Here is a 14,284-nt window from a genome sequence, read left to right as displayed (position 1 = left end):
GTAACTATTAATGTAATCAGAACCGAATAATTCGGAAGATGCATGGTATGGTTTTTAGCTATGCGGGATTGCATAACTGATGAAATTTTTTGTCTTTATTGTTATTTTTGTCATTTTTTTTTTATTGATTTAGGACCTTTTTATCATTCGGTCCAAATTTAAAAATTGTCATTTTTCAAGTTTTATCCTTTTTAAATTTTTGATAATTTTGGGTCATTTTTTAATTTATAAGCTAAAGAGAAAATTTTTGTTCAACTCGTTCCAAAATGAATTTTTTTAAATTTTCTCTCAATATGTTTTCAGATTTGTAAGTTTAAATATTTTTGTTCATAAGCCATTTTGAATAATCTTTGTATTAAAAATGTGTAAGCATCTCACGCACACTTTTGCAAATTCTAACGTCAACAAAACATGAAAACTTTTTTTTTGCTTTCACGCACCGCTACTAACACGAGTAGACTTTTGCGCTCGAAGAAGTATTAGTGGTGTAATTTTAATGCAAAAATTAATTCTGACGATGGTCGGTGAGCTTTTTGGCCAATAGGAAGTCGTTCCGTTTCCAGATAGGCGTTACATTTGTGTGAGAGAACTATTCCTAGTAAAAGTACTACGAAAGGGCTCCAGCCAGACTCCAGCCATTAGTTCAAACAAAAATTATATGGCTGCAATCTACTGAGTTGGTCTGACGGGCTCCGTGTTCAAATTTCCTTTTTCTTCGATTTTCTTAAATGTGCTTCGTTGGGAAACTCTATTGTTCGGTTTGTTTTCGCTGTCCCTCGTCTGCCATCAGTGAGCTATCGATATTTTAAGTGATTTTCGGGCTGAAAAAGTGAATTTACTGAATCTGCTTTTGTTTGTGCTTTGTTGGTGTCGAGCACCTTACCATACCGATCTGGACAAAGTTTGAAGCACTACTAAAGCCCGGATACGAATCGCCGAACCGGTTCCAGCAATGGGTAAGTGGCTGCTGATAAGGTTGCTTTTTGATAAGATTATAGATTTTTGAAAATATGAGAAAAGGATCGAAGAGGGAAACACTGGTGGGTGACGCACCAGACTTATTCCCCCTCCCAATCAATTGAGGTGGGGTTCCATGATACTACTACATGGTTTAGCGTTCCCCTCTAATGGACAACAATAATGAATATGAATGGCCCTCTCCCCCATTCCTACTGAATGAAAGAATACTAAGCAGAAATATCGCGCTGGAATGTAAGAATATGTTAATTCATTCATTCATACGACGAACCTTCTTTAATGAGAATAGGAGGGCAGATTAAACGGAAGACGATCGACTGAAACATGCATTAGCATAAAAGAAATGGGGCCCTGCTGGTGCTGAAGACCGTATCAAGAAACTAGTTACAGCCGAGCGACTTGAATCGTCGTTGTGTTAGTAGTCTTAAAGTTTATTCGCAATTAAAAACCTCTGCTACTTGCTCTGTGGAATGTGGTACCTATATTAACTTCTTCAAACATGCATAATTATTCTCAGTAGTATTTTGTCCCATAGAAAATTAAATTTTTATCATATGAATCAATTTAATGACAAAAATATGAAAAATAAACTTAAAGCTTCAACTTAAGTTAATTTTTTTAGAGGGAGTCATTAGCATTCAAAAACAATCAAAATGAAAGTGATTGAATGACAAGGCTCAAGGCTGTTTTGTCAACTTTTTAGAATGTACTCCATAAATTTATGAAATATTATTAGCACTCCAGAAATTTTATTCAGATTTAAAAATGGTAGAAAATAACTCGAGAGAAATGACTTTTTGAAACTTTTTGAAAGTACAATTCTCTTGAATCCAAGCTAATATTTGTTTTGAATATCGGAAAGAAATGAAAGCATAAAACTGTCCTGGACAATTTTATCAAATTTGTAAAAATGTTAATTAAAAAATATCTTTCGATTTTTGGTTCAGTGAAATAATTGATTGTATCTTTTTTCACTTTCATCGAAATTAAACGACAAACGCCCTGCAATGGCAAGCCAAAAGCGACCCAAAAAAAAAACATAACACTTTGGCGACAAATGTTTCCACCTCATATTAATAACATGAAGGCGATCGAGAAGAGACCTTCAGCTGATACGCTTTCTCATATTAGGAATACTATCACCCACCTACCATGCCTAAATTCCTCCCACCCTTCGCCGGCGTCGTTGTCGTCATCGTTTTTGTTGATTCATCCGCGGCCCTATAGTTGAATCAACACCAATGGCATAGTAGTACTACCTACTATTCCAGTGAGCCTATAGAAGGGCGCAATTGGTTCCACAACGACATAATCACCTGGCTAAATTGTGGAGGTGACGGCGTGGTACAACTTTCTGTTTGACGACGAAAAAAATCAGCTATCCGCTTTTGCTGGAAGGGTTCACGTTTTATTTAAGTCTATAAATTTGAATGGTTTGTGTGGTTGTGGTGTAAAAATGTGGTTTCAGTTCAGTTACAAAAAAGTGTGGGAAAATTTCGGTTTCAGTTTATTTACATAGAATTGGTAATTAATTTTCGACTCTAAATTCCAACTTGGGGCCCATGGTTTAAGAACACAGATTTCAGTACATAAGATATTATCATCCTTATTAACAATTTCTTTATTTGAAACGGATCATACCTTTAGGCTTCGAGGAGCCAAAATCAATTTTGTTTGTTAACAATTGTTTGCTTAACTTAACACATTGTGAGAGAAGAAAGGAAGATAGAAAGGGAAATATGAAAATAAAAAAGAATTATAGACGAAGGTCGATAGCAAGATGGACCTCACACGACCAAACAATATGCTCGATGTCATGGTAACCTTGGCCGCAACCACACAAGTTGCTGCCAGCAATGTCAAAACGATAGAGTACCGCGTCTAAGGAATAAGGATTGGACATGAGACGGGAAAATATACGAATGAAATCCCGACTCAGGTCCAACCTATTAAACCAGGATTTAAGGCTTACGTTCGAGTGGAGCCACCGACCCAACTCATTCTCGTCCCATTTGCGCTGCCAGTTGACAAGAGAGTTTCTTCGCACCAAGAAGTAGAATTCGTTGAAGACGATATCACGTTGATATGTGTCGCTAGACTGAGTCGATTTGGGGTCATTTTGGAATTTCTCAAACCCTGGGGTCTAAAAAGCTTCGTCTTAATCTAAAACTCATCCATGATTTTTCGCAAAATTTGTAAGTAACGTTTACATGAGTAAATTTCAACTTTTAGGTTTGTATGGGAAAATTGAATATTTTGTACTGAAAAATCAACATCATTTTTGTTTCGTCTGGGGAACCGAGCCAGCTGATGGTTTTTGTGCCAATTTATAAATTCTTCAAAGGAAATTTTCCGCTGAACAACTTTGTTGAAGACCGTAACTTTGTATCTTATTTGAAAAAAAGTTAGTAGCTGTTTAACAGGGGTATGTCTTTTCGCACTGATAAACGATAAATTCAATTGACATCACTGCTTGAGCCTCGCGAAGTGTTGCATGGAAAGTAGTCCGCAATACCTCGCTAGGCACTCTGCAGGGATGTCAATTGAATTTATTGTTTATCAGTGAGAAAAGACATACCCCTGTTAAACAGCTAATAACTTTTTTGCCTAAAAAAACACGAAGTTTCGGTCTTCGACAAAGTTGTGCAGCGGAAAATTCCCTTTAGGAATTTTATAAATTGGCATATAAACCATAAGCTGGCTCAGTACCACAGACGAAACAAAAATGATGTTGATTTTTCAGTACAAAATATTCAATTTTCCCATACAAACCTAAAAGTTCAAATTTACTCATGAAAACGTTACTTAAAAATTTTGCAAAAAATCATGGATGAGTTTTAGACCAAGACGAAGCTTTTTAGACCCCAGGGTTTGAGAAATTCCAAAATGACCCCAAATCGACTCAGTCTAATGTGTCGCCTTCCGTCGCCCCCACCTTTGCCAGAGAGTCTGCCTTCTCATTACTTAATATCGAGCAATGAGAGGGAACCCAAACAAAGGTGATGGAAAAGCGACGTCTTGATAAAGCACTCAAAATATCCCATATCTTCTCGAGGAAGAACGGCGAGTGCTTTCTCGGTCGTATTGCGGCATTGCATCATCAGAGCTTAGACTATCCGTTACAATATAGTAGTGCCCAACAGGCCGTGAGACGATGCTGTCCAAGGCCCAGTGAATAGCAGCTAACTCTGCTATATATACAGAGCATGGTGACTGAAAATTATAAGAGGCGCTAGTTGTTTCGTTGAAAACTCCAAATCCTGTTTTATCCTCAATTAGAGACCCATCGGTAAAGTACATTTTATCAGCATCGACGTGTCTATATTTAGCTTCGAAAATCTTGGAATTAGAAGTGGGCAATGCGGATCCGGGATTCCACGAATTTCCTGCTGCATAGACAAATCAAACTGGGCAGAAGAATTATCGTAATCTGGACTGAAAACATATTATCATCCTTAACAGTCTTAAATCAGGACACACAGCGACTAAAGAAAGACTCGCCAAATGGAATTTGGTTGGGTCTAACTTATGCGAAACCTGTAAAACAATTGAAAACGTTGATCACATACTTTACGAATGCATCAATTTTAACCAATTAAGATCTAAATATGATATACTTACCAACAAAAAACATTTTATCGAAGTCCTCAAAGAAAAAAACGTCACTGAACTAAAACAAATATCTGGCTTCTTGCGAGACATCAAAATTAATATATGAAGATATGTACATCAAAACAATAAACAAGTACCAATTCTATCGATACACAAAACTCATTTGACTTTAATAACTGATTTCTAACCCCATGAAATGAGAACGAACGGTCGTTTAAATATTACGCGAACTGTTCAAAAAGCATAACAGTTAAAAACCACAAGACTTGGCAATATGGAATGATAGGTCCGAGCCAAAAAAAAGAAGAGAAAAAAAATCATTTCAAAATTTACAAACATAGCGAACTTTCTATTATATCTAATTTATACTGACTTCAGACGACATTTTATATGATCTTTTCACGATGCAGTTGGAAATTCGATTCGCAACACCATTGTAAACGACTTAAATTATTATTGAAATAAATTTAAAAAAAGGAAAACAAATTTTTGGTTTCCGATGTCATATAAAAAGTCATTGATTTTCTTCTTGAAAACCGTTGTTTTTTACTGAATAACTAGCTTACATTTATTTAAGTGGTCTGATATAAAATATAAATTATTTAATGCATAAAAACATGAAAACCAATGGAAACTAATGAGTAATTTTTTGTGACATTTATCACATGAAAAATCGCGAAAAACAAGCATCGAGAGATTTCAGGATTTCGTTGAGCCGTATTTCAACATAAAGTGGATTAAATGTGCAAATTTCAAGTTCGTGAGTGAATTGAAGTGTATTTGATTTCTTATAATATAATTTAAAATTTAATTTGAAAAATTCAGAGTAGATGAGCTCAGGGTAACAAAAAACCGTAAAGTAAAAGTCGATTTACCTCAGATTTGGCCCTAAATATGTTGAAGTTCTATGGTTTAATAATAGAATTGGTCATCTTATTAGTCTCTTCATTATAAATACATCACTATAGGTTGGAATTGAATGTAATTGAACAGAACGGCAATTTTTTTGTTATCAAAATTCCTTGATCCTCATGAAAGTTGTAAGCCCGGCTAGCTCAGTCGGTAGAGCATGGGACTCTTAATCTCAGGGTCGTGGGTTCGAGCCCCGCGTTGGGCGCCAAAGTGTAAAACTGGCTGTTAGCCAATCGGTAGATTTGCGGTGAACCCCTAATAATCCCTAGGGTCGGCAAGCTTACGCAAAACTAAGTTGCAGGAAAGTTCAGGAAAGCTAAGATTAAGCCGACCTCATCGAGCCCGAGCTCGACGTCAAGGGAGGAAACGGAAAACTTGCCAGTGGAAAAAGGTCAGATAACTAGTTTAAGAAAGTGGTGGGTTAACCAATTAGTGCGAATCAGCAAATTAAACGGTACCTAAACTTGATCCGAGGAGTTTTTCTTAGCTCTCCCGAACTTCCCTGCAACTTAGTTTTGCGTAAGCTTGCCGACCCTAGGGATTATTAGGGATTCACCGCAAATCTACCGATTGGCTAACAGCCAGTCTTACAAAGTATAGTTATAAAAACATTGAAAAAAAATTTCTATGAACTTTTCAAATTACCACCTGTGGCCTGTAAAACTAAGCACTTTTATTATTCCAATATAAGCTCTCAGTTTATCTGAATTCATATCAATCAAAAGTTTTCCAATACGATATCAACTAAATGAGTTATCTTTGATGCAAAATACCCATGTTTTAAGGACTTTTTGGCTTAAAGGTCATTCTCTGAAGACCACAAAATTAAAACTCATTTTTTTTTTAAGAAGCATCTGATAGCAGACATTTGGACAGTTTCAAAATAATACAGTTTTTAAAAATCGGTTGAGTAGTATTGATTTTATAACCAAAACAATAATCTGGTTCAATATACCCTAACCGGCTCATTTTTCTTTTTTTTGCTGGGTGACTCTGGTAACCCTAATCTTAAATGAGAAATAAATAAAACTTAAAATGAGAAATTGTAAAGCTCCTCATTTAAAAAAAAAAGTCAGACCGTATAGCTGAGATATCGCTTCGAGAAAGTACAGTTTGGGTCATATACTGCCCCTATTCGCATATGAGTCCCATGTGCGTTTTCATCGTTTTTGAGTTATCGATGGAAAACGCTTTTTGTGCTCCAATTTACCTATAAAACAAGTTTTTGTTCGAAGTTTGTTCCCAAAATTTCGAAAAAATATGACCCTGATGTGTCCCATGTGAAAAATATTCGCATATGAGTCCCATTACCAAAGTTCAGCGCCAGAGCTTACAATTGAAGGAAAGGATAGATAGAAAATGAAATAAATCAATTATTTAATGCTTAAAACATTAATTTACATAAAAATTTATCGTATAGTAGCAAAATGATTCCGAAGAAATCTGGTTTTTAGTCACAAAAAACATTAACAGGTAAATTCTACCAAAACTATTGTTTCGACAAAAATCAACCGATGAACAACGCTCAATAGATCAGTCTTCGGCCAGGATGGATCCTTCGTGGCTAATTTCGACGATCTAATGTGTGATCGGTGGGTGGAACTTGAAGTGTTGTTTCGGTAACAAAATAACTAACTTTTTTCATTACTTTTTTCTATATTCACAACAATATCAATACCACTGTTTTAGTTTATTACCCAGGTAGATGTTCCCGGAAAAAATTTCCTTCTTTGTCTTGAATCCAGCAGACTTTTGGTCGGTGTTATCCACGTATCCGTAACACGCATAGAATTAAATGATGATGCTGTCTGATAAATTCGCAGCAATTTCACACGAATGAAAACAAAGTTTTGGAAAAACACATCCCACTTGACGCAAAAACCTTTATTGAAATCAGTTTGGAATCAAGTTCTTTCGAAAACTTTCTTCTGTCATCAAAAAGAATGGTAAACAAATGGAAAAAGTATGTTATAAAAGTACTTGCCACTTGCCGATAACTTTAGCACCAGAGACTCATTTGCAAATAATCTCTGTTCGAGGGTTAAGAATATTCGCATATGTTAGAAACGATTTTTTATCTTCCCAACCAGTACTCCTCTAAATTACTTTACTCGGATCGATCTCACAATAGCATACCGATATGTGATTTACAAACATGTCTTTTTGTCTTTCACAATTTAAACTCCTCTAATTATGTACAGAATTTAACGTTCACTACCGGCTTACGTTTTGATATCACAAGTCAGTCTTATCAAAAGTTCAGATCGGAATAAATTTAGGGAAACCTAAAAATGTTCAGTTGAGATTGCCTAAATATTGTTTTGTTTAATATTTCTCAAAGTATTCAACATATACAATTTTGTTTTATTCCATTTATTCGTTAAAAATACAAAGTCGATTCGCTCAAGCTATTTGCTGTTGTATTTTCAAAAGTTTTGAATAAGAGAAGCTATTAATGCACGCAGCGAAAAGCTTTTTTATTTCAAAAGAAAGTGCTGCAAAAACAAAGGAAAATTTCCTTTAATTTTGGTATAAATAAAAATTTCTTTGTTTCAAATGCATTTTCGTTTGTTTCAAAGAATTTTTTTTTTTTTTTGAAAAATCTTAGATTCAAAATAATAATGCTTTGATACAAAAAACAGTTTCTTTTGATTCAAAGTTACATTTTTTGCCACAATGTAATTTAATTTAGATTTAAAAGCATTCATTCATTGAATCATTTTCCACTTATTCAAATTGGATGAATTATTTTCTGTTGTTTTGAAATTCCTATTCGTAATTTCAAATAATAAATAGAAAGGATTTTAAATCTAAAATTTATTTTTATTCATAAAAAAATGAAATACTGGGTCAAAAACTGGTTCACTTTAATCGAATCATCCGGTTTCAATTTTCGATGACCTGACCGCTGAATTCGGAGAGGTGTCATCTTGGGCAGCTTTTACCTCGGTTGAGGCATCCAGGGATTTGGAAAACCATCCATCGGCCGTGGTCCTGTAAAATTGCAAGCACTTATTTGAATATCTTCAATATTCACTCTTTAATTAATATTTGTTATTTATTTCTGATCAACGGATCACATGTTGATCCCAATGATTACTTAAAATTAAGGTTAAAAACAAAACATTTAAATCTAACTATGGGGATCTCAAGGCCCTAATCACTTTTCTTCGGAAAACATCCCTCGAAATGTCGAAGTCAAAATGCTCCGAAAAACGGTTGAAAGATTTCATTGCACCGATGAGGGCGCTGTTAGCTCCGTAATTGTTCATTCGAAAGGGAATGTACAATTGAAGATCCTGATTCCTGAATCCACGGGGTCGTACACTAAGCGGAATAGCCTCCAATAGCGTGGGACAGTCGATTCGCGATGTCAGGAGGTCGGCGACAAATGAGGCACGTGTTGCTTGTCTGCGGGCTTGAAGGGTGTCGATATCTATGAGGCGGCATCGATTTTCGTAGCTAGGCAAGCGAAAAGGGTCTTGCCAGTTCAGGTGTCTAAGGGCATATCGCAAGAATCGCCGCTGAATGGTCTCGAGCCGATCGACACCGTTCTGGTAGTAGGGACACCAGACAGCTGAAGCGTATTCAAGGATGGAACGAACAATGCTGCAGTATAAGCTTTTCAAGCAATACACGTCCTTGAAGTCCTTCGCCACTCTAAAAATGAAACCGAGGCTTCTGGATGCTTTGTCAATCACATAGTTGGTGTGTGCCTTGAATTCCAGGCGCTGATCTAAGATTACGCCAAGATCGTTAACGTGATTCACACGTGCGATGGGTTCGTCTCCGAGGAAGTACTCCGCAATTAAAGGCTGCCGCTTACGAGAAAAGCTGATGATTGCACATTTGCTGCGGTTTAATGGCAGGCAGTTAATGTCACACCACTCAGCGAAGAGGTTGAATTGACGTTGCAGGAAATTGATGTCGTCGTTGTCGTTTATGGTGTAAAATAGTTTTAGGTCATCAGCATAGCCAAGTTTGGGGACGTCGAGGAGTGACAACACGTCGTTGAAGTAAATTAGGAAAATAATCGGTCCGAGATGGCTACCTTGAGGCACACCGGAGGTAGCAGGAAATTGCCTGGAAAAGGTGTCACCCGTTCGAACAATCAATTTACGACCAGTTAAATAACTGCGGAACCAGCCGAGTAGAGTACCACAGAATCCTAAGCGTTCGAGTTTACCGATGGCAATTTCATGGTTCACCTTGTCGAATGCAGCAGACAGATCGGTATAGATTGCATCGGTTTGAGATTTGGCAACAAAACTTTCATGCACAAAAGAAGTGAACGTTAGCAAGTTACTTGTCGTAGAGCGTTTGGGCATGAATCCGTGTTGATCATTGGAGATGTTATTTTTGCAGTACGTGAAGAAAGGATCCAAAACCACCAATTCGAATAGTTTGGCAATCGAACATAAGGCAGAGATTCCACGGTAATTGTTAACATCTCTTCTATCTCCTTTTTTATGTACCGGGAACATGTAAGCTTCCTTCCAAAGTAGAGGGAAGGTGGCTCTATCTAGCGAAGCTTGAAAAATGAGCCGAATAGGGGTCAGCAAGACAGGCATGAAACTTTTTAAAAAAGCAGCTGGTATCCCGTCCGGGCCCGTAGAAAAGGAATTCTTAAGCTTCGCTGCTGCTCTAGAGATGGCTGCCTCCTCGATTTCAATACCATTTATTGAGAAGCCCAATGGCAAAACGTTCCTGACAGCGCTATCTATATGTTCTGAGGATGTTGAAGCTGAAGTGAAGATGCTGGAAAATTTTTGGGCGAAGAGATCGCAGATACCACGGTCAGAGTTCGCCGTTATGCCGTCTAAGAACATGTTTGAAGGTATACCAGGTTCTTTCCGCTGACTTTTTACGTGTTTCCAAAACGATTTCGGGCAAGTCTTGAGGTTACGTTGTACGCGACGTAGATAGTTATGGTAACAACGTTCACTGGCTTTTTTATAAACGGAGTTAAGTTTACGATATATATCCTTAGTATGCGATGATTTATGCTTCTTGTAGTTTCGAAGAGCACATCTTTTTGCCGTCTTCAGTTGTCGCAGCTCAGTCGTGATCCAAGGGATTCGCATATTTCTGCTGTTAGAGCGTTTTGGGACGTGGCGATCGATGACGTAATTCAGAATGTGTGAAAAGGTATCAGCGGCAGCGTTGGGATTAGAAAGATCAAGCTCAGATACCCAGTCGATAGTGCCTAGAATGTGAGAGATGTCATCGAAGTTGGCGTTCTTAAAGTCGAGGTAGAAGGTCACTGGTTTTTCTACTGCAGCGTTCAGCCTAGTTACTTCGAGTGATGCCATGAGAGCAGGGTGATGTGGGACTACTTTAACAAGCGGTGCAGGAGCGACTTCGATGGTCGGTAAACGAGGTCCATCATTGGCAAAGCAGAGGTCCAGCGTACGACCGTATTCGTTCACCACATCGTTGATCTGGCGCAAGGTCGCTGCACTCAGGGAGTCCAATATGATGTTTGAAGGCGCCGAAAAAGTAGAGCGTGCTGGGTCTGGGTACAGAAAGCTGCCATGGATGGAGCACCACTTCAAACCGGGCATATTGAAGTCGCCAATGACTAGTAAGTCATCTTCAGGAGCGCAGAAGGAGCTAACTTCGAAGATGCAGCGAGAAAACGACTCGGCGAGGGCAACATCTCTTGAGCGATCGGGTGGCAGATACACTACACATACGTACAATTTCCGGTCTACAAGATCAATGCGAATCCATACAAGTTCCAGATCGCACCAGGAATTGTTGTCGATGAACTGCGCTGGAAGATTCGACTTCACGGCAAGTAGTACCCCGCCTCCACTGGACTTTTTGCTGTTTCGGGCGCTACGGTCACAGCGGAACACTGCGTAATCAGGGCCGAAGATCTGACTTGATAGTGTGCGGTCATTCAGCCATGTTTCCGTGAAGGCGATGACGTCATAGCAGGAACACGAAGTTGCGAGCAGGTAGTCGGTCAGGCAGGAATTGATACCCCCCACATTCTGGTAGTAAAGGGTAATGGTATCTAAAGGACCCGGAGCGGATCTGGTGAGACGTGCACTAGAAGGTGGAACATCATCAGGCACAGGAATACAATCAGGGGTACCATACTTGCCTGAATTCACAGGCTGGAGAACCCCTTCGCCGCAGACGAACTCAGGGCCGGGACGACTGATGACGCTGGCAGGAATCAGCGCGACTGAGTCGAAGGGCTCAGGGGTCTCCGAAGTGCCTAGCTCGTTGCGTCCCGGTGTAGAAACCCCAGAATAGTTGGAGATGTTCTCGTTAGGTGAGTGGTTGCCGAAGTAATACTGGCTGGAGTCAGCGCTGTTGGTACGACTGGAAACCGAAAAAGCGTCACGCGGTGTGAAAGTTCCAAAGGACAACTTATACTTGCCTGTCGATGCAGGCTGGAGAACCTCGTCGCCGCAATCGAACTCAGGGCCGGGACGACTGATGCCGCTGGCTGGAAACAGCGCGACTGAGTCGAAGGGCTCTGAGGACTCCGAAAGGCCTGATACGTTGCGTCCCGGTGCAGAAAACCCAGAAGAGTCAAAGAAATTCTCGTTCGGCAGGTGCTTCTCGAAGCGATACGGGCCAGAGTCAGGTATATTGAAACTGCTGGGGTTCGAAATTTCGTTACGCAGTGGAAAAGTTCCGAAAAACAATTTGTACTTGCCTGTCGTTGCAGGCTGGAGAACCTCGTCGCCGCAATCGAACTCAGGGCCGGGACGACTGATGCCGCTGGCTGGAAACAGCGCGACTGAGTCGATGGGCTCTGAGGTCTCCAAAAGGCCTGATGCGTTGCGTCCCGGTGCAGAGAACCCAGAGGAGTCGAAGGTGTACATGTTCGGCGGGTGCTTGTAGAAGTGATAAGCGCCGGAGTCAGGTAAGTTGAAACAGCTGGGGATCGAAATTTCGTCACGCAGTGGAAAAGTTCCGAAAAACAATTTATACTTGCCTGTCTTTGCAGGCTGGAGAACCTCGTCGCCGCAATCGAACTCAGGGCCGGGACGACTGATGCCGCTGGCTGGAAACAGCGCGACTGAGTCGATGGGCTCTAAGGTCTCCGAAAGGCCTGATGCGTTGCGTCCCGGTGAAGAATCTGATAAAGTCGGTAGTCCGTAAGAATCCTCCATATCCCCATTGTCGATACGGGAGAAAGATAGTAGGAGGTCGTCGTCAAGTCGAAGCGTTGTAGGGATAGCAGATGGTCCATCATTATCGTGAGTTTTGGTTAAAACCCCGGAGTACCATTGCCAAACACATGAACAAGTCGACCGGATGTACCAATCGGAGTGATTTGGCTTGTGGGTGCTATTTGAGGTATGCGGTTTCGAGTGGTTTGCCTGTACAGGTTTTTTGAGCCGGAGTCCTCGAATTCACGAAACAGTACACCGGCTGGCCATGTGCTCGCGTCTAATGCCACAGATCTCAGGCTAAGGTCCACGCCGACCTTGAATGACACTGACTTGAGTAGAGACAAGTCGGTGTCTTTCTTTACCAGGAGATGAGCCTCGGCGGAATCGCAGGATAGGCATTCCTTTACGAGGTCTACGATGTCATCGGTCGTGACGGTATTTTGAAGTCTGGCCAAATAAATCCAAAATTTCTTTTCCGGGGGGGCGACGGTAGCAACACTTTCTGCTGTTGTTGTTTTAGTGCCCACTACAGGGGTAGCCATTGACTCGTGATAGGCCCTTGGAAGGTTATCGGTGCGACGACGTTTATTCGGCTGACTATCGAGGGTTGGCCAGGGGCTTGCTCGATTTGACGGGACGTTCGGACGAGAGCTAGAAATCTTTTCCAAGCTGGCATTAATCTTCACTAGCTCAGCTTGGACATCGGAAATGACTGAATCATGCTTTTCTCTCATATCACGAAACACAGTTTCGTAACTAGCTAAAGCACGTTTGAAAGTCACGTTCGTCATAAGCTTAGTACATTCCTCGCACAGCCAAATAAAACCTCTCACTTCACTTTTGGCCTTGAAGAGCGATGGAGTAAGGCCAGCACACTTAAAGTGAGAAACGAAGCTACAAAAGCCTTGGCACCTGACGCTGTCGTTTTCGCTTACCGGCTTCGAGCATTTATCACACGCCATGTCGTAAGATCTTTTCGAAGAAAAAATTCCGATTCGACAAATCACGAGATTACCGGATACCGATTTGTGTCAGTGTTTGAGCTGCAGTCTGTTCGCCGAATATCTGTGCCGATCGAATAACCAAAACAAACAGCGGTTGCGATGGCGGACAATAGCCTCAAAAGCGAAAATCAATCGTTGATTTTGCAAGCAAAAAACGGATCACAAGCACTTTAAAGGAACGCGAAAACACTGATAACTTCCCGGACACACTCAGTAAAGGTAAGAAACAACAATAAAAGCCTAAGCGACAAATAAAACCATTAAAAGCAATCAAAAATCAGGGACGAAGGAAAACACGTCTAGACAAATGTCTTTGGTTGAGTATGCACTGAATATGCACTTACCATATTCAGGGTGGCCACCCATTCGGGAAAAACGGGAAAAGCGGGAAAAACACGGGAATTGAAATCCAACGGGAAAAAACCGGGAAAAAGCCGGGAATTTTTTCAAAAAGTCGGGAATTTTTGGCTCAGTGAAAGTCTGTTCAATGAAGTTTAGTTGAAAGTCGAAATAAGTGGAAATAGATTGACTGGTGATCTCTTCCCAATTGACTTCTACCAGGTCGAAACGAATCCTCTTGCCGAGCTGAATCGGTTTCGATTAGTTTGAACTTGCTTCATTGAACAACAAAAGGATGTT

At 40.1% G+C, this 14,284-nt stretch overlaps 1 protein-coding gene across 3 annotated transcripts in view; it reads left to right on the top strand.

The window, feature by feature from the left end:
- LOC129745620 (neuronal membrane glycoprotein M6-a) overlaps positions 1–14,284 on the top strand; it is a 35,411-nt gene that overhangs the window by 1,502 nt on the left and 19,625 nt on the right. The window contains exon 1 of one of the 3 annotated variants that reach the window (XM_055738808.1): positions 610–956. The exons of 1 other annotated variant lie outside the window; for it this stretch is intronic. In XM_055738808.1, the coding sequence (XP_055594783.1) occupies positions 953–956 (4 nt within the window). In that variant the 5' untranslated portion in view covers positions 610–952. Of the gene's footprint in view, positions 1–609; positions 957–14,284 lie in introns of those variants that run through there. One more of the 3 variants, XM_055738809.1, reaches the window with a different exon arrangement.

The sequence above is a fragment of the Uranotaenia lowii genome, chromosome 2 (genome assembly GCF_029784155.1).
Source record: "Uranotaenia lowii strain MFRU-FL chromosome 2, ASM2978415v1, whole genome shotgun sequence".
Taxonomy (NCBI): Eukaryota; Metazoa; Arthropoda; class Insecta; order Diptera; family Culicidae; genus Uranotaenia; species Uranotaenia lowii.
Note: the sequence above shows the minus strand (reverse complement) of the source record. Positions and strands in the feature narration are given on the sequence as shown.